This window comes from Leptodactylus fuscus, chromosome 4 (assembly GCF_031893055.1).
Source record: "Leptodactylus fuscus isolate aLepFus1 chromosome 4, aLepFus1.hap2, whole genome shotgun sequence".
NCBI classification, from domain to species: domain Eukaryota; kingdom Metazoa; phylum Chordata; class Amphibia; order Anura; family Leptodactylidae; genus Leptodactylus; species Leptodactylus fuscus.
Genome location: NC_134268.1, coordinates 222,442,547 through 222,463,727, shown reverse-complemented (window position 1 = coordinate 222,463,727; position 21,181 = coordinate 222,442,547). Strand labels below are relative to the sequence as shown.

The following is a 21,181-nucleotide window of genomic DNA, read 5'->3' as shown; positions in this document are numbered from 1 at the left end:
TACTCCTGGCCCCCACCGAGAAAGACCTCCAAGAAAGCCTGTCAGTGCTGGAAAAATTCAGCACCACATGGGCCCTACCCATCAACCAGAAGAAGACCAAAGTCATGGTATTCCAGAAGAAGGTCCACAATAAAGCCTCCACCACCCCACAATTCACACTGAACGGCTCCACACTGGAGAAAACCAACAGCTACACCTACCTGGGGCTGGAGCTCAGCCAATCAGGAAGCTTCAAAGCAGCAATAGAAACCCTGAAAGCAAAAGCCTGCAGAACCTTCTACGCCATCAGAAGACAACTGTACCACCTCAAACCACCGGTGAGGGTCTGGCTGAAGATATTTGACGCTGTCATCTCCCCGATCCTTCTCTATGGCAGTGAGGTTTGGGGCCCAGCCACCTACCCAGACCAGTCAAAGTGGGATTCCAGCCCAACAGAGAACTTCCACCTGGAGTTCTGCAAATACCTGCTCCATGTCCATCGCAACACCACCAACATAGCCTGCAGGGCAGAGCTAGGCAGACTCCCCCTATGTCTCACCATACAGAAGAGGGCGCTAGCTTTCCAGGCACACATCCAGGGGAGCGACTCCTACCACCACCAAGCATGGCTAAGCCACCGGAGCAAACCAGACACTCACCAACCAAACAGCAGCCAACCACCAAACCAAAAACACCAACAGATGATAACCAAGGCCGAAATAAAGGCGACCACAGAGGCAAACAGAGAGCGGTACATTGAAGAATGGAGAAACGAAATAAATAACTCCAAGAAACTCACCAATGTGTACCAATCCCTACAAAGGGACTACACCATGGCCACCTACCTGGAGAGAATACGCCACCCCAAGCACAGACAGACCCTGAGCCGATACAGACTGAGCGCCCACAACCTAGAGATAGAGACGGGGCGATACAGGCAGACGTACAAGCCACGGGAGAAGAGACTGTGCCAGCACTGTGACCAGGGGGCCCTAGAAGACCAGACCCACTTCCTGCTACACTGCACCAAATACTCAGCTGTGAGGGCCGTCTACTACCAAAGACTCTCTGCCCACATCCCAGACTGGGAGAAGAGGAAACTCTACATCCTACTGGGAGAAGAAGAGGCCACTGTGGAGATCGCTGCCCAATACGTGTCCAGCTGTCACCAAACAAGAGGAAGATGAGACTCCACGGACTGTTATATTTATCCCAATACACCCGCCCCACCCCACCCCCACCCCACCCCCCATATAGCAGTCACCAAATAAGAGGAAGATGAGACTCCACGGACTGTTATATTTATCCCAATACACCCGCCCCACACCCCACCCCCCATATAGCAGTCACCAAATAAGAGGAAGATGAGACTCCACGGACTGTTATACCCCAAACCACTCCCCCATACCCCCCACTCTACTAGCTTTGGCAATGCGAAATTTAGAATCCTTAGTTACACTCCTTTGCCTGCTCCTGCCTGACACCTATCACTTGACATTAGGGAGTCCTGCTTACATACGTCCTCGTTAGAGTCTGTAGGTGAACCTATAACTGACGCTATACCCTCCCTTGACTGCAGAGGGCAGTGTGTATCACAGTACACAATGTACTTGTCATCTTTTTTCCTTCCAGTTTTGGCCCCTCTATAAGTGATCAGTATGAAGGCTAAGCCCATAGTGATGTCATCTGGTTGTATATAACGTACACAGCCCCACTGCAGGGCGATGTCACTATATACTGTGCTCGGTCCCTTCTCAGCAGGATTTTGCAGTATCCTTGGGTGAGGAGAACGCCTGACACTCGGTGTATTTATAGCTGCGGAATGTAGATTCTATCATTCATCTTATTATACCCCACATCAGGTAACAAGACACTTAAAGGGACGGTACAAACCTGTCATCTCTGCATGTGCTATGGGGTGGGGCTCAGTTTATTGCTCCCTGTTATCAGCCATGTCAGGAGAGGAGAGGCCGATTGTAGGACAGGAGAATACAATCTATTACTATCTTTTATCAGCCATGTCAGGAGAGGCCGACTGTAGGACAGGGGAATACAATCTATTACTATCTGTTATCAGCCATGTCAGGAGAGGCCGACTGTAGGACAGGAGAATACAATCTATTACTATCTGTTATCAGCCATGTCAGGAGAGGCCGACTGTAGGACAGGGGAATACAATCTATTACTATCTGTTATCAGCCATGTCAGGAGCGGCCGACTGTAGGACAGGAGAATACAATCTATTACTATCTGTTATCAGCCATGTCAGGAGAGGCCGACTGTAGGACAGGGGAATACAATCTATTACTATCTGTTATCAGCCATGTCAGGAGAGGCCGACTGTAGGACAGGGGAATACAATCTATTACTATCTGTTATCAGCCATGTCAGGAGAGGAGAGGCCGAGTGTAGGACAGGAGAATACAATCTATTACTATCTGTTATCAGCCATGTCAGGAGAGGAGAGGCCGACTGTAGGACAGGGGAATACAATCTATTACTATCTGTTATCAGCCATATCAGGAGGGGAGAGGCCGACTGTAGGACAGGAGAATACAATCTATTACTATCTGTTATCAGCCAATTCAGGGGAAGAGAGGCCGACTGTAGGACAGGAGAATACAATCTATTACTATCTGTTATCAGCCATGTCAGGAGAGGCCGGCTGTAGGACAGGGGAATACAATCTATTACTATCTGTTATCAGCCATGTCAGGAGAGGAGAGGCCGACTGTAGGACAGGAGAATACAATCTATTACTATCTGTTATCAGCCATGTCAGGAGAGGAGAGGCCGACTGTAGGACAGGAGAATACAATCTATTACTATCTGTTATCAGCCATGTCAGGAGAGGAGAGGCCGACTGTAGGACAGGGGAATACAATCTATTACTATCTGTTATCAGCCATGTCAGGAGAGGAGAGGCCGACTGTAGGACAGGGGAATACAATCTATTACTATCTGTTATCAGCCATGTCAGGAGAGGAGAGGCCGACTGTAGGACAGGAGAATACAATCTATTACTATCTGTTATCAGCCATGTCAGGAGGGGAGAGGCCGACTGTAGGACAGGAGAATACAATCTATTACTATCTGTTATCAGCCAATTCAGGGGAAGAGAGGCCGACTGTAGGACAGGGGAATACAATCTATTACTATCTGTTATCAGCCATGTCAGGAGAGGAGAGGAGAGGCCGACTGTAGGACAGGAGAATACAATCTATTACTATCTGTTATCAGCCATGTCAGGAGAGGAGAGGCCGACTGTAGGACAGGGGAATACAGTCTATTACTATCTGTTATCAGCCATGTCAGGAGAGGAGAGGCCGACTGTAGGACAGGAGAATACAATCTATTACTATCTGATATCAGCCATGTCAGGAGAGGCCGACTGTAGGACAGGAGAATACAATCTATTACTATCTGTTATCAGCCATGTCAGGAGAGGAGAGGCCGACTGTAGGACAGGAGAATACAATCTATTACTATCTGTTATCAGCCATGTCAGGAGGGGAGAGGCCGACTGTAGGACAGGAGAATACAATCTATTACTATCTGTTATCAGCCATGTCAGGAGAGGCCGACTGTAGGACAGGGGAACACAATCTATTACTATCTGTTATCAGCCATGTCAGGAGGGGAGAGGCCGACTGTAGGACAGAGGAATACAATCTATTACTATCTGTTATCAGCCATGTCAGGAGAAGAGAGGCCGACTGTAGGACAGGGGAATACAATCTATTACTATCTGTTATCAGCCATGTCAGGAGAGGCCGACTGTAGGACAGGAGAATACAATCTATTACTATCTGTTATCAACCATGTCAGGAGAGGAGAGGCCGACTGTAGGACAGGGGAACACAATCTATTACTATCTGTTATCAGCCATTTCAGGAGAGGCCGACTGTAGGACAGGGGAATACAATCTATTACTATCTGTTATCAGCCATGTCAGGAGAGGAGAGGCCGACTGTAGGATAGGGGAATACAATCTATTACTATCTGTTATCTGCCATGTCAGGAGAGGCCGACTGTAGGACAGGGGAATACAATCTATTACTATCTGTTATCAGCCATGTCAGGAGAGGCCGACTGTAGGACAGGGGAATACAATCTATAACTATCTGTTATCTGCCATGTCAGGAGAGGAGAGGCCGACTGTAGGACAGGGGAATACAATCTATGACTCTGTTATCAGCCATGTCAGGAGAGGCCGACTGTAGGACAGAGGAATACAATCTATTACTATCTGTTATCTGCCATGTCAGGAGGGGAGAAGCCGACTGTAGGACAGGGGAATACAATCTATTACTATCTGTTATCAGCCATGTCAGGAGAGGACGACTGTAGGACAGGGGAATACAATCTATTACTATCTGTTATCAGCCATGTCAGGAGAGGAGAGGCCGACTGTAGGACAGGAGAATACAATCTATTACTATCTGTTATTAGCCATGTCAGGAGAGGAGAGGCCGACTGTAGGGCAGAGGAATACAATCTATTACTATCTGTTATCTGCCATGTCAGGAGAGGCCGACTGTAGGACACGGGAATACAATCTATTACTATCTCTTATCAGACATGTCAGGACAGGAGAGGCCGACTGTAGGACAGAGGAATACAATCTATTACTATCTGTTATCAGCCATGTCAGGAGAGGCCGACTGTAGGACAGGGGAAAACAATCTATTACTATCTGTTATCAGCCATGTCAGGAGGGGAGAGGCCGACTGTAGGACAGAGGAATACAATCTATTACTATCTGTTATCAGCCATGTCAGGAGAGGAGAGGCCGACTGTAGGACAGGGGAACACAATCTATTACTATCTGTTATCAGCCATGTCAGGAGGGGAGAGGCCGACTGTAGGGCAGAGGAATACAATCTATTACTATCTGTTATCAGCCATGTCAGGAGAGGAGAGGCCGACTGTAGGACAGGAGAATACAATCTATTACTATCTTTTATCAGCCATGTCAGGAGGGGAGAGGCCGACTGTAGGACAGGAGAATACAATCTATTACTATCTGTTATCAGCCATGTCAGGAGAGGAGAGGCCGACTGTAGGACAGGAGAATACAATCTATTACTATCTGTTATCAGCCATGTCAGGAGAGGCCGACTGTAGGACAGGGGAACACAATCTATTACTATCTGTTATCAGCCATGTCAGGAGGGGAGAGGCCGACTGTAGGACAGAGGAATACAATCTATTACTATCTGTTATCAGCCATGTCAGGAGAGGAGAGGCCGACTGTAGGACAGGGGAATACAATCTATTACTATCTGTTATCAGCCATGTCAGGAGAGGCCGACTGTAGGACAGGAGAATACAATCTATTACTATCTGTTATCAACCATGTCAGGAGAGGAGAGGCCGACTGTAGGACAGGGGAATACAATCTATTACTATCTGTTATCAGGCATGTCAGGAGAGGAGAGGCCGACTGTAGGATAGGGGAATACAATCTATTACTATCTGTTATCAGCCATGTCAGGAGAGGCCGACTGTAGGACAGGGGAACACAATCTATTACTATCTGTTATCAGCCATGTCAGGAGAGGAGAGGCCGACTGTAGGATAGGGGAATACAATCTATTACTATCTGTTATCAGCCATGTCAGGAGAGGCCGACTGTAGGACAGGGGAACACAATCTATTACTATCTGTTACCAGCCATGTCAGGAGAGGCCGACTGTAGGACAGGGGAATACAATCTATTACTATCTGTTATCTGCCATGTCAGGAGACGCCGACTGTAGGACAGGGGAATACAATCTATGACTATCTGTTATCAGCCATGTCAGGAGAGGCCGACTGTAGGACAGGGGAATACAATCTATTACTATCTGTTATCAGCCATGTCAGGGGAGGAGAGGCCGACTGTAGGACAGGGGAATACAATCTATTACTATCTGTTATCAGCCATGTCAGGAGAGGCCGACTGTAGGACAGGGGAATACAATCTATTACTATCTGTTATCAGCCATGTCAGGAGAGGAGAGGCCGACTGTAGGACAGGGGAATACAATCTATTACTATCTGTTATCAGCCATGTCATGAGAGGCCGACTGTAGGACAGGAGAATACAATCTATTACTATCTGTTATCAACCATGTCAGGAGAGGAGAGGCCGACTGTAGGACAGGGGAATACAATCTATTACTATCTGTTATCAGCCATGTCAGGAGAGGTCGACTGTAGGACAGGGGAATACAATCTATTACTATCTGTTATCAGCCATGTCAGGAGAGGAGAGGCCGACTGTAGGATAGGAGAATACAATCTATTACTATCTATTATCAGCCATGTCAGGAGAGGCCGACTGTAGGACAGGGGAACACAATCTATTACTATCTGTTATCAGCCATGTCAGGAGGGGAGAGGCCGACTGTAGGACAGGGGAATACAATCTATTACTATCTGTTATCTGCCATGTCAGGAGAGGCCGACTGTAGGACAGGAGAATACAATCTATTACTATCTGTTATCAGCCATGTCAGGAGAGGCCGACTGTAGGACTGGGGAATACAATCTATTACTATCTGTTATCAGCCATGTCAGGGGAGGAGAGGCTGACTGTAGGACAGGGGAATACAATCTATTACTATCTGTTATCAGCCATGTCAGGAGGGGAGAGGCCGACTGTAGGACAGGGGAATACAATCTATTACTATCTGTTATCTGCCATGTCAGGAGAGGCCGACTGTAGGACAGGGGAATACAATCTATTACTATCTGTTATCAGCCATGTCAGGAGAGGCCGACTGTAGGACTGGGGAATACAATCTATTACTATCTGTTATCTGCCATGTAAGGGGGGGAGAAGCCGACTGTAGGACAGGGGAATACAATCTATTACTATCTGTTATCAGCCATGTCAGGAGAGGCCGACTGTAGGACAGAGGAATACAATCTATTACTATCTGTTATCTGCCATGTCAGGAGGGGAGAAGCCGACTGTAGGACAGGGGAATACAATCTATTACTATCTGTTATCAGCCATGTCAGGAGAGGCCGACTGTAGGACAGGGGAATACAATCTATTACTATCTGTTATCAGCCATGTCAGGAGAGGAGAGGCCGACTGTAGGACAGGGGAATACAATCTATTACTATCTGTTATCAGCCATGTCATGAGAGGCCGACTGTAGGACAGGAGAATACAATCTATTACTATCTGTTATCAACCATGTCAGGAGAGGAGAGGCCGACTGTAGGACAGGGGAATACAATCTATTACTATCTGTTATCAGCCATGTCAGGAGAGGTCGACTGTAGGACAGGGGAATACAATCTATTACTATCTGTTATCAGCCATGTCAGGAGAGGAGAGGCCGACTGTAGGATAGGGGAATACAATCTATTACTATCTATTATCAGCCATGTCAGGAGAGGCCGACTGTAGGACAGGGGAACACAATCTATTACTATCTGTTATCAGCCATGTCAGGAGGGGAGAGGCCGACTGTAGGACAGGGGAATACAATCTATTACTATCTGTTATCAGCCATGTCAGGAGAGGCCGACTGTAGGACTGGGGAATACAATCTATTACTATCTGTTATCAGCCATGTCAGGGGAGGAGAGGCTGACTGTAGGACAGGGGAATACAATCTATTACTATCTGTTATCAGCCATGTCAGGAGAGGCCGACTGTAGGACAGGGGAATACAATCTATTACTATCTGTTATCTGCCATGTCAGGAGAGGCCGACTGTAGGACAGGGGAATACAATCTATTACTATCTGTTATCAGCCATGTCAGGAGAGGCCGACTGTAGGACAGGGGAATACAATCTATTACTATCTGTTATCTGTCATGTAAGGGGGGGAGAAGCCGACTGTAGGACAGGGGAATACAATATATTACTATCTGTTATCAGCCATGTCAGGAGAGGCCGACTGTAGGACAGAGGAATACAATCTATTACTATCTGTTATCTGCCATGTCAGGAGGGGAGAAGCCGACTGTAGGACAGGGGAATACAATCTATTACTATCTGTTATCAGCCATGTCAGGAGAGGCCGACTGTAGGACAGCGGAATACAATCTATTGCTATCTGTTATCAGCCATGTCAGGAGAGGCCGACTGTAGGACAGGGGAATACAATCTATTACTATCTGTTATCAGCCATGTCAGGGGAGGAGAGGCTGACTGTAGGACAGGAGAATACAATCTATTACTATCTGTTATTAGCCATGTCAGGAGAGGAGAGGCCGACTGTAGGACAGGAGAATACAATCTATTACTATCTGTTATCTGCCATGTCAGGAGAGGAGAGGCCGACTGTAGGACAGGGGAATATAATCTATTACTATCTGTTATCAGCCATGTCAGGAGAGGCCGACTGTAGGACACGGGAATACAATCTATTACTATCTCTCATCAGACATGTCAGGACAGGAGAGGCCGACTGTAGGACAGAGGAATACAATCTATTGCTATCTGTTATCAGCCTTGTCAGGAGAGGCCGACTGTAGGACAGGGGAATACAATCTATTACTATCTGTTATCAGCCATGTGAGGAGTGGAGAGGCCGACTGTAGGACAGGAGAATACAATCTATTACTATCTGTTATCAGCCATGTCAGGAGAGGCCGACTGTAGGACAGGAGAATACAATCTATTACTATCTGTTATCAGCCATGTCAGGAGAGGAGAGACTGACTGTAGGACAGGAGAATACAATCTATTACTATCTGTTATCAGTCATGTCAGGAGAGGAGAGACTGACTGTAGGACAGGAGAATACAATCTATTACTATCTGTTATCAGCCATGTCAGGAGAGAAGAGGCCGACTGTAGGACAGGGGAATACAATCTATCACTATCTTTTATCAGCCATGTCAGGAGAGGAGAGACTGACTGTAGGACAGGAGAATACAATCTATTACTATCTGTTATCAGCCTTGTCAGGAGAGGAGAGGCCGACTGTAGGACAGGAGAATACAATCTATTACTATCTGTTATCAGCCATGTCAGGAGTGGCCGACTGTAGGACAGGGGAATACAATCTATTACTATCTGTTATCAGCCATGTCAGGAGAGGAGAGGCCGACTGTAGGACAGGAGAACACAATCTATTACTATCTGTTATCAGCCATGTCAGGAGAGGAGAGGCCGACTGTAGGACAGGAGAATACAATCGATTACTATCTGTTATCAGCCATGTCAGGAGAGGAGAGGCCGACTGTAGGACAGGGGAATACAATCTATTACTATCTGTTATCAGCCATGTCAGGAGAGGAGAGGCTGACTGTAGGACAGGGGAATACAATCTATTACTATCTGTTATCAGCCATGTCAGAAGAGGAGAGGCCGACTGTAGGACAGGAGAATACAATCTATTACTATCTGTTATCAGCCATGTCAGGAGAGGAGAGGCCGACTGTAGGACAGGGGAATACAATCTATTACTATCTGTTATCAGCCATGTCAGGAGGGGAGAGGCCGACTGTAGGACAGGAGAATACAATCTATTACTATCTGTTATCAGCCATGTCAGGAGAGGCCGACTGTAGGACAGGGGAATACAATCTATTACTATCTGTTATTAGCCATGTCAGGAGAGGCCGACTGTAGGACAGGGGAATACAATCTATTACTATCTGTTATCAGCCATGTCAGGAGAGGAGAGGCCGACTGTAGGACAGGGGAATACAATCTATTACTATCTGTTATCAGCCATGTCAGGAGGGGAGAGGCCGACTGTAGGACAGGAGAATACAATCTATTACTATCTGTTATCAGCCATGTCAGGAGAGGCCGACTGTAGGACAGGGGAATACAATCTATTACTATCTGTTATCAGCCATGTCAGGAGGGGAGAGGCCGACTGTAGGACAGGAGAATACAATCTATTACTATCTGTTATCAGCCATGTCAGGAGAGGCCGACTGTAGGACAGGGGAATACAATCTATTACTATCTGTTATCAGCCATGTCAGGAGAGGAGAGGCCGACTGTAGGACAGGGGAATACAATCTATTACTATCTGTTATCAGCCATGTCAGGAGGGGAGAGGCCGACTGTAGGACAGGAGAATACAATCTATTACTATCTGTTATCAGCCATGTCAGGAGAGGCCGACTGTAGGACAGGGGAATACAATCTATTACTATCTGTTATCAGCCATGTCAGGAGAGGCCGACTGTAGGACAGGTGACTACAATCAACAATGCTAAGTACTTTGAAAGAATTGATGATCTCTTTAGGGCTCGGTCCCCTCTTATATCATGTATGTATATATATATATTTATCCCTGTGGTCTCTTTAATCTTTTATACTGATTTGGACAATTTTAAGATGTAAGTTTTGTTTTTTTAGTTTTTTTAGGATTCCTGATAATGAGATACAATGTTAAAAACGCTGAATAATAAAGACTTATCACTTATTGTAGGGTGATGCAGAGCGAAATTTTCACTTCTATCTCATTACTACAGAAACAAAGAAATAACAGAGAATATAACAACCAGCCTGTATATATCATGTCTGAGAGGTTGTCACAGCCCCGCCCCCTGTTACTGACATCACTGATATAAGGACATGTGATCAGACATGAGATCCGCCCCCTTATACTACAGTACAGCTATACATCTATTACTGACAACCAGCCTGTATATATCATGTCTGAGAGGTTGTCACATTCTTGCTCAGCTATTTTGGTCTCTAGTGCCCCCCAGCTCCCTCTCCTGAGCTGCCATCACAATAGGATTGACCTCGGGGTTGTCAGTGTTGTCCTTGCCCCATTTCTTGGCTCCTCCTGACACCTGACTTCACACTTGGCGCCATCTTTACACGTTCTCATCCTGCTGACACTTTCAGAGATGACTTAGAGAACTTCATTGAATATTCTGCAGTTTACATAAGTCTCCTCGTCAGCTTGTCCTGCCACGCGGCGCTGTGCGAGGTGACAGAACGCTCCACCAGCCTTGAAGTGCGAGAACTTGGCAGAATTAGTCCATCTGCCAGCCCGGTCTTAAATAATTCAGGAGAATTTTCTTCTCTCCTGTTCTAAGACATTCTTTATAGCGTCACTCAGCCTGAGATAAGGAGAGCGGAGACAGGTGATGGGGGAAGGGCGGCACGGTCACCTGTCTGTCCTACATACTATATATAGAGCCATGTTCACAACACAAGTTTCCTTCTATAAGATTGATATCGATATGATAGGAATTACCACTACGTATGTTTCTGTGATACAAAGTTACAAACCTGCTGCACAGACATAGAGTGACATGATGAAATTTTACCTGTCTGCAGCCACCACTAGAGGGAGCTCACTACATACAGATTATACAGTCACCACTAGGAGGAGCTCACTACATATAGATTATACAGTCACCACTAGAGGGAGCTCACTACATACAGATTATACAGTCACCACTAGAGGGAGCTCACTACATACAGATTATACAGTCACTACTAGGGGAGCTCACTACATACAGATTATACAGTCACCACTAGAGGGAGCTCACTACATACAGATTATACAGTCACCACTAGGAGGAGCTCACTACATACAGATTATACAGTCACTACTAGGGGAGCTCACTACATACAGATTATACAGTCACCACTAGGGGGAGCTCACTACATACAGATTATACAGTCACCACTAGGAGGAGCTCACTACCTACAGATTATATAGTCACCACTAGGAGGAGCTCACTACATACAGATTATACAGTCACCACTAGAGGGCGCTCACTACCTACAGATTATATAGTCACCACTAGGAGGAGCTCACTACATACAGATTATACAGTCACCACTAGGAGGAGCTCACTACATACAGATTATACAGTCACCACTAGGGGGAGCTCACTACATACAGATTATACAGTCTCCACTAGGGGGAGCTCACTACATACAGATTATACAGTCACTACTAGGGGGAGCTCACTACATACAGATTATACAGTCTCCATTAGGGGGAGCTCACTACATACAGATTATACAGTCACCACTAGGAGGAGCTCACTACATACAGATTATACAGTCACCACTAGGGGGAGCTCACTACATACAGAATATACAGTCACCACTAGAGGGAGCTCACTACATATACATTATACAGTCACCAGTAGTGGGAGCTCACTACATACAGATTATACAGTCACCACTAGGAGGAGCTCACTACATACAGATTATACAGTCACCACTAGGGGGAGCTTACTACATACAGATTATAGAGTCACCACTAGGAGGAGCTCACTACATACAGAATATACAGTCACCACTAGAGGGAGCTCACTACATACAGATTATACAGTCACCACTAGGGCGAGCTCACTACATACAGATTATACAGTCACCACTAGGAGGAGCTCACTACATACAGATTATACAGTCACCACTAGGAGGAGCTCACTATATACAGATTATACAGTCACCACTAGGGGGAGCTCACTACATACAGATTATACAGTCACCACTAGGAGGAGCTCACTACCTACAGATTATACAGTCACCACTAGGGGGAGCTCACTACATACAGATTATACAGTCACCACTAGGGGGAGCTCACTACATACAGATTATACAGTCACCACTAGGGGGAGCTCACTACATACAGATTATACAGTCACCACTAGGGGGAGCTCACTACATACAGATTATACAGTCACCACTAGGGGGCGCTCACTACATACAGATTATACAGTCACCACTAGGGGGAGCTCACTACATACAGATTATACAGTCACCACTAGGGGGAGCTCACTACCTACAGGTTATACAGTCACCACTAGGGGGAGCTCACTACATACATGGTTTTTACAGCTCCCTCTAGTGGTGAGATCTGGGGATGAATCTGAGGGTCCACCCTTCTTATATATAGGTATACACATTCGCCTCCTTAATATTGTGTAATACTTTCATTGGAATTTATTGAATCTTTAATCCTTTATATTTCAGGAGCCATATTACGTCCGTTGCATAAAGCCCAATGACCAGAAATCACCCGTCCTGTTTGATGAGCGCCGCTGTCTCCACCAGGTGGAATATCTGGGACTCCTGGAGAACGTACGAGTCCGCCGTGCTGGATTTGCCTATAGACAACCCTATGAACGGTTTCTACAAAGGTAGTGTTGATAGAATAAGGTGTCTGGGTGCCCGGGGGGTTAGAGGAGGACTCGCACCCTCCAGGTATAAGGTATATTCTGTACCCTCTAGATATAAGATGACCTGTGAGTACACCTGGCCCAACCACCTGATGGACTCCGACATGGATGCCACACGAGCTCTGATCGAGCAGCACGAATTTCAGGACGACGTGGCCTATGGATACACCAAGGTCTTCATCCGCACCCCACAGACCCTGTTCAGCCTGGAGCAGGAGCGGACGCAGCTCATCCCCATTATTGTGCTGCTCATTCAGAAGGTGAGATAGCCTGCGACTGTAACCCATGTCTAAAAGATATGAGACTGTGAGCACTATATGTCACTATGTGAGTATTATATGTCACTATATGACTATTAGATGGCACTGTGTCACTATGTGAGCACTATTTGATGCTATATCTGAAGTTTATGATCCTGTGAACACTATATGTCATTATGCGAGTATTATATGTCACTATATGACTATTATATGGTACTATGTGAGTACTATATGGCACTATGTGAGTACTATATGGCACTATATGACTATTAAATGGCACTATATGACTATTAAATGGCACTATGTCTCTATATGAACACTATATGGCACTATGTGAGTACTATATGGCACTATTCAAGTACTATATGTAACTATATGACTATTATATGGCAGTACCTCACTATGTGAGTACTATATGGCACTATGTGAGTACTATATGGCACTATATGACTATTAAATGGCACTATATGACTATTAAATGGCACTATGTCTCTATATGAACACTATATGGCACTATGTGAGTACTATATGGCACTATTCAAGTACTATATGTAACTATATGACTATTATATGGCAGTACCTCACTATGTGAGTACTATATGTCATTATATGACTATTAGATGGCATTATCTCACTATGTGAGCTCTATATGTCACTATGTGAGTATTATATGGCAGGTGTGAGGCTGCACAGTGTATACTGTATATATAGTATAGTATATACCCATGGAGCTGCTGTATATCCTCTGTAGGGATGTCTGTGTAGTCATATATCTGCCATCTGGGGGCCACATGGTTACTGGCAGTGTCCTTATAATGTACATGACATTCACCCGTTATATCTTTATATTAGGATCTGTATATAGTGATGAGATCAGGATAAAACGGCCCTATATTATAAGACCTCCACTTGCTGACTGTTTCCATTACACATCCCTATAGTTCTTTTGTATACAGAACTTATTAGGATTTCCCAACGTAATGGGGTATAATCTCCTACTTGCTGACTGTTTCCGTGGACTGATCCTCTCACTTGCCTTCTGTGTTGCCAGGTATAGCTGTACTGGATATGACCTGACAGGAGGAGTTGTCCCATGTCCCGGGTGTCATTAGATTGAGAGCTCTGCGGGCGATTCTGATGCCTCGTAGAGAAGACATTTTTATCACTTATTAATTGGGAGCCGCAGAGCGTCGCGCCGGTGATTCCTGCAGGGACAGACACAATGAAAGCAAATAAATTGGGATTTAGATTTAGTTCTCGGAGCTGTCACCTCCGATTTATCCCAGTCTGAACGCTCCCCAAATTCTCCCTCAGGGGTGAATCCTCTCCAGGAAGGGGTGAAGGTGTAGGGGTGGGGGCAGCAGGGGAGGGGGGCGATGTCGCTGCAGTTTTCGCTTCTCCTCCCTGTATTTATATGGAATAGAAATCTCCTGTCAGGTCTAATCAGCGCCGGGCGGTCAGCGGCAGCCGCTCCGTCAGGAAGGATTACTCACAGGGCTGGCGGCGGGGCACACGTATGGGGGAGCAGGGTGTTATTATAGGGGCTGTGGGCACTGGGTCATGTGACACTGAGAAGTACTTGCAGACCCGGCCCATCATTGAGCACTGACTTGGGGACTTCTTGTGTTTTGCACAGTTGTGAGACCTGTCACCGATCCATTTGTACCAGAATTGTATGACAGTATAGACTTAGTAAAAGTTGCAGGAGGGCCCTCAGCCTCATATTGGGGGTTTACTGTGATCAGCCCTCCCTTTATTAATAGGGTGCATGAGATGGGGCACCTCCTGCAGCTTTGTAGCCATCAGTTCTGCGGTTCTGAGTCACTCGTGTCCTGTTGGACTCCGGCGCGTGGGAGCGTTTCAGTAGCCGGATTCTATATATAGTGACAAACACTCCTGTGCCATAGAAACCTGAAACTTATAGCTAAAAATCCCCGATCCTGCCGTATACTGGGGGGCAACACCCAGTAAGTGTGTCCGGGCAGGGTCTATGTATGTGAGCAGGATGGAGAGGCGACTGCGGACAGTCCAACAATATACCTGTCACCTGTTCAAAGCATCACTGCCCTGCTCATCCTGAGCTACCTGCTTCAGAAATCCAATGCAACAACTATAGTGAAGACTGACATACACTCTATATAGCACAAACCCCAGGTGTTCTAAGTCCAGAAGTAAAAGATTGTATTCCCCTGTCCCACAGTCGGCCTCTCCTCCCCTGATATGGCTGATAACAGATAGTAATAGATTGTATTCCCCTGTCCTACAGTCGGCCTCTCCTCTCCTGACATGGCTGATAACAGATAGTAATAGATTGTATTCCCCTATCCTACAGTCGGCCTCTCCTCTCCTGACATGGCTGATAACAGATAGTAATAGATTGTATTCTCCTGTCCTACAGTCGGCCTCTCCTGACATGGCTGATAACAGATAGTAATAGATTGTATTCCCCTGTCCTACAGTCGGCCTCTCCTCCCCTGACATGGCTGATAACAGATAGTAATAGATTGTATTCCCCTGTCCTACAGTCAGCCTCTCCTCCCTGACATGGCTGATAACAGATAGTAATAGATTGTATTCTCCTGTCCTACAGTCGGCCTCTCCTCTCCTGACATGGCTGATAACAGATAGTAAAAGATTGTATTCTCCTGTCCTACAGTCGGCCTCTCCCCTCCTGACATGGCAGATAACAGATAGTAATAGATTGTATTCTCCTGTCCTACAGTCGGCCTCTCCCCTCCTGACATGGCAGATAACAGATAGTAATAGATTGTATTCTCCTGGCCTACAGTCAGCCTCTCCTGACATGGCTGATAACAGATAGTAATAGATTGTATTCCCCTGTCCTACAGTCGGCCTCTCCACTCCTGACATGGCTGATAACAGATAGTAATAGATTGTATTCTCCTGTCCTACAGTCGGCCTCTCCTCTCCTGACATGGCTGATAACAGATAGTAATAGATTGTATTCTCCTGTCCTACAGTCGGCCTCTCCTCTCCTGACATGGCTGATAACAGATAGTAATAGATTGTATTTCCCTGTCCTACAGTCGGCCTCTCCTGACATGGCTGATAACAGATAGTAATAGATTGTATTCCCCTGTCCTACAGTCGGCCTCTCCTCTCCTGACATGGCTGATAACAGATAGTAATAGATTGTATTCCCCTGTCCTACAGTCGGCCTCTCCTGACATGGCTGATAACAGATAGTAATAGATTGTATTCCGCTGTCCTACAGTCGGCCTCTCCTCTCCTGACATGGCTGATAACAGGTAGTAATAGATTGTATTCCCCTGTCCTACAGTCGGCCTCTCCCCTCCTGACATGGCTGATAACAGATAGTAATAAATTGTATTCCCCTGTCCTACAGTCGGCCTCTCCCCTCCTGACATGGCTGATAACAGATAGTAATAGATTGTATTCCCCTGTCCTACAGTCGGCCTCTCCTGACATGGCTGATAACAGATAGTAATAGATTGTATTCCCCTGTCCTACAGTCGGCCTCTCCTGACATGGCTGATAACAGATAGTAATAGATTGTATTCTCCTGTCCTACAGTCAGCCTCTCCTCTCCTGACATGGCTGATAACAGATAGTAATAGATTGTATTCCCCTGTCCTACAGTCGGCCTCTCCTCTCCTGACATGGCTGATAACAGGTAGTAATAGATTGTATTCCCCTGTCCTACAGTCGGCCTCTCCCCTCCTGACATGGCTGATAACAGATAGTAATAGATTGTATTCCCCTGTCCTACAGTCGGCCTCTCCCCTCCTGACATGGCTGATAACAGATAGTAATAGATTGTATTCCCCTGTCCTACAGTCGGCCTCTCCTCTCCTGACATGGCTGATAACAGATAGTAATAGATTGTATTCCCCTGTCCTACAGTCGGCCTCTACTGACATGGCTGACAACAGATAGTAATAGATTGTATTCTCCTGTCCTACAGTCGGCCTCTCCTCTCCTGACATGGCTGATAACAGATAGTAATAGATTGTATTCTCCTGTCCTACAGTCGGCCTCTCCTGACATGGCTGATAACAGATAGTAATAGATTGTATTCCCCTGTCCTACAGTCGGCCTCTCCTCCCCTGACATGGCTGATAACAGATAGTAATAGATTGTATTCTCCTGTCCTACAGTCGGCCTCTCCTCTCCTGACATGGCTGATAACAGATAGTAATAGATTGTATTCCCCTGTCCTACAGTCGGCCTCTCCTCTCCTGACATGGCTGATAACAGACAGTAATAGATTGTATTCCCCTGTCCTACAGTCGGCCTCTCCTCTCCTGACATGGCTGATAACAGATAGTAATAGATTGTATTCCCCTGTCCTACAGTCGGCCTCTCCTCTCCTGACATGGCTGATAACAGATAGTAATAGATTGTATTCCCCTGTCCTACAGTCGGCCTCTCCTGACATGGCTGACAACAGATAGTAATAGATTGTATTCTCCTGTCCTACAGTCGGCCTCTCCTCTCCTGACATGGCTGATAACAGATAGTAATAGATTGTATTCCCCTGTCCCACAGTCGGCCTCTCCTGACATGGCTGACAACAGATAGTAATAGATTGTATTCTCCTGTCCTACAGTCGGCCTCTCCTCTCCTGACATGGCTGATAACAGATAGTAATAGATTGTATTCCCCTGTCCTACAGTCGGCCTCTCCCCTCCTGAGATGGCTGATAACAGATAGTAATAGATTGTATTCACCTGTCCTACAGTCGGTCTCTCCTCTCCTGACATGGCTGATAACAGATAGTAATAGATTGTATTCCCTGTCCTACAGTCGGCCTCTCCTCTCCTGACATGGCTGATAACAGATAGTAATAGATTGTATTCACCTGTCCTACAGTCGGTCTCTCCTCTCCTGACATGGCTGATAACAGATAGTAATAGATTGTATTCCCTGTCCTACAGTCGGCCTCTCCTCTCCTGACATGGCTGATAACAGATAGTAATAGATTGTATTCTCCTGTCCTACAGTCGGCCTCTCCTGACATGGCTGATAACAGATAGTAATAGATTGTATTCCCCTGTCCTACAGTCGGCCTCTCCTCTCCTGACATGGCTGATAACAGATAGTAATAGATTGTATTCCCCTGTCCTACAGTCGGCCTCTCCTCTCCTGACATGGCTGATAACAGATAGTAATAGATTGTATTCCCCTGTCCTACAGTCGGCCTCTCCTCTCCTGACATGGCTGATAACAGATAGTAATAGATTGTATTCTCCTGTCCTACAGTCGGCCTCTCCTGACATGGCTGATAACAGATAGTAATAGATTGTATTCTCCTGGCCTACAGTCAGCCTCTCCTGACATGGCTGATAACAGATAGTAATAGATTGTATTCCCCTGTCCTACAGTCGGCCTCTCCTGACATGGCTGATAACAGATAGTAATAGATTGTATTCCCCTGTCCTACAGTCGGCCTCTCCTCTCCTGACATGGCTGATAACAGATAGTAATAGATTGTATTCTCCTGTCCTACAGTCGGCCTCTCCTCTCCTGACATGGCTGATAACAGATAGTAATAGATTGTATTCCCCTGTCCTACAGTCGGCCTCTCCTGACATGGCTGATAACAGATAGTAATAGATTGTATTCTCCTGTCCTACAGTCAGCCTCTCCTCTCCTGAAATGGCTGATAACAGATAGTAATAGATTGTATTCTCCTGTCCTACAGTCGGCCTCTCCTGACATGGCTGATAACAGATAGTAATAGATTGTATTCCCCTGTCCTACAGTCGGCCTCTCCTCTCCTGACATGGCTGATAACAGATAGTAATAGATTGTATTCTCCTGTCCTACAGTCGGCCTCTCCTCTCCTGACATGGCTGATAACAGATAGTAATAGATTGTATTCCCCTGTCCTACAGTCGGCCTCTCCTGACATGGCTGATAACAGATAGTAATAGATTGTATTCTCCTGTCCTACAGTCAGCCTCTCCTGACATGGCTGATAACAGATAGTAATAGATTGTATTCCCCTGTCCTACAGTCGGCCTCTCCACTCCTGACATGGCTGATAACAGATAGTAATAGATTGTATTCTCCTGTCCTACAGTCGGCCTCTCCTCTCCTGACATGGCTGATAACAGATAGTAATAGATTGTATTCTCCTGTCCTACAGTCAGCCTCTCCTGACATGGCTGATAACAGATAGTAATAGATTGTATTCCCCTGTACTACAGTCGGCCTCTCCTCTCCTGACATGGCTGATAACAGCAATAGATTGTATTCTCCTGTCCTACAGTCGGCCTCTCCTCTCCTGACATGGCTGATAACAGATAGTAATAGATTGTATTCCCCTGTCCTACAGTCGGCCTCTCCTGACATGGCTGATAACAGATAGTAATAGATTGTATTCCGCTGTCCTACAGTCGGCCTCTCCTGACATGGCTGATAACAGGTAGTAATAGATTGTATTCCCCTGTCCTACAGTCGGCCTCTCCCCTCCTGACATGGCTGATAACAGATAGTAATAAATTGTATTCCCCTGTCCTACAGTCGGCCTCTCCCCTCCTGACATGGCTGATAACAGATAGTAATAGATTGTATTCCCCTGTCCTACAGTCGGCCTCTCCTGACATGGCTGATAACAGATAGTAATAGATTGTATTCCCCTGTCCTACAGTCGGCCTCTCCTCTCCTGACATGGCTGATAACAGATAGTAATAGATTGTATTCCCCTGTCCTACAGTCGGCCTCTCCTGACATGGCTGACAACAGATAGTAATAGATTGTATTCTCCTGTCCTACAGTCGGCCTCTCCTCTCCTGACATGGCTGATAACAGATAGTAATAGATTGTATTCCCCTGTCCCACAGTCGGCCTCTCCTGACATGGCTGACAACAGATAGTAATAGATTGTATTCTCCTGTCCTACAGTCGGCCTCTCCTCTCCTGACATGGCTGATAACAGATAGTAATAGATTGTATTCCCCTGTCCTACAGTCGGCCTCTCCCCTCCTGAGATGGCTGATAACAGATAGTAATAGATTGTATTCACCTGTCCTACAGTCGGTCTCTCCTCTCCTGACATGGCTGATAACAGATAGTAATAGATTGTATTCCCTGTCCTACAGTCGGCCTCTCCTCTCCTGACATGGCTGATAACAGATAGTAATAGATTGTATTCACCTGTCCTACAGTCGGTCTCTCCTCTCCTGACATGGCTGATAACAGATAGTAATGGATTGTATTCCCTGTCCTACAGTCGGCCTCTCCTCTCCTGACATGGCTGATAACAGATAGTAATAGATTGTATTCTCCTGTCCTACAGTCGGCCTCTCCTGACATGGCTGATAACAGATAGTAATAGATTGTATTCCCCTGTCCTACAGTCGGCCTCTCCTCTCCTGACATGGCTGATAACAGATAGTAATAGATTGTATTCCCCTGTCCTACAGTCGGCCTCTCCTCTCCTGACATGGCTGATAACAGATAGTAATAGATTGTATTCCCCTGTCCTACAGTCGGCCTCTCCTCTCCTGACATGGCTGATAACATATAGTAATAGATTGTATTCTCCTGTCCTACAGTCGGCCTCTCCTGACATGGCTGATAACAGATAGTAATAGATTGTATTCTCCTGGCCTACAGTCAGCCTCTCCTGACACTGCTGATAACAGATAGTAATAGATTGTATTCCCCTGTCCTACAGTCGGCCTCTCCTGACATGGCTGATAACAGATAGTAATAGATTGTATTCCCCTGTCCTACAGTCGGCCTCTCCTCTCCTGACATGGCTGATAACAGATAGTAATAGATTGTATTCTCCTGTCCTACAGTCGGCCTCTCCTCTCCTGAC

The 21,181-nt window shown here is 46.1% G+C and overlaps 1 protein-coding gene across 1 annotated transcript in view; it reads left to right on the top strand.

The window, feature by feature from the left end:
* The window catches only part of LOC142199980 (unconventional myosin-Ig-like), a 103,136-nt gene that overhangs the window by 50,786 nt on the left and 31,169 nt on the right, over positions 1–21,181 (top strand). The window contains exons 15-16 of the mRNA XM_075269923.1: positions 12,903–13,069; positions 13,161–13,368. Coding sequence (XP_075126024.1) covers positions 12,903–13,069; positions 13,161–13,368 — 375 coding nt within the window. The remainder of the gene's footprint in view (positions 1–12,902; positions 13,070–13,160; positions 13,369–21,181) is intronic.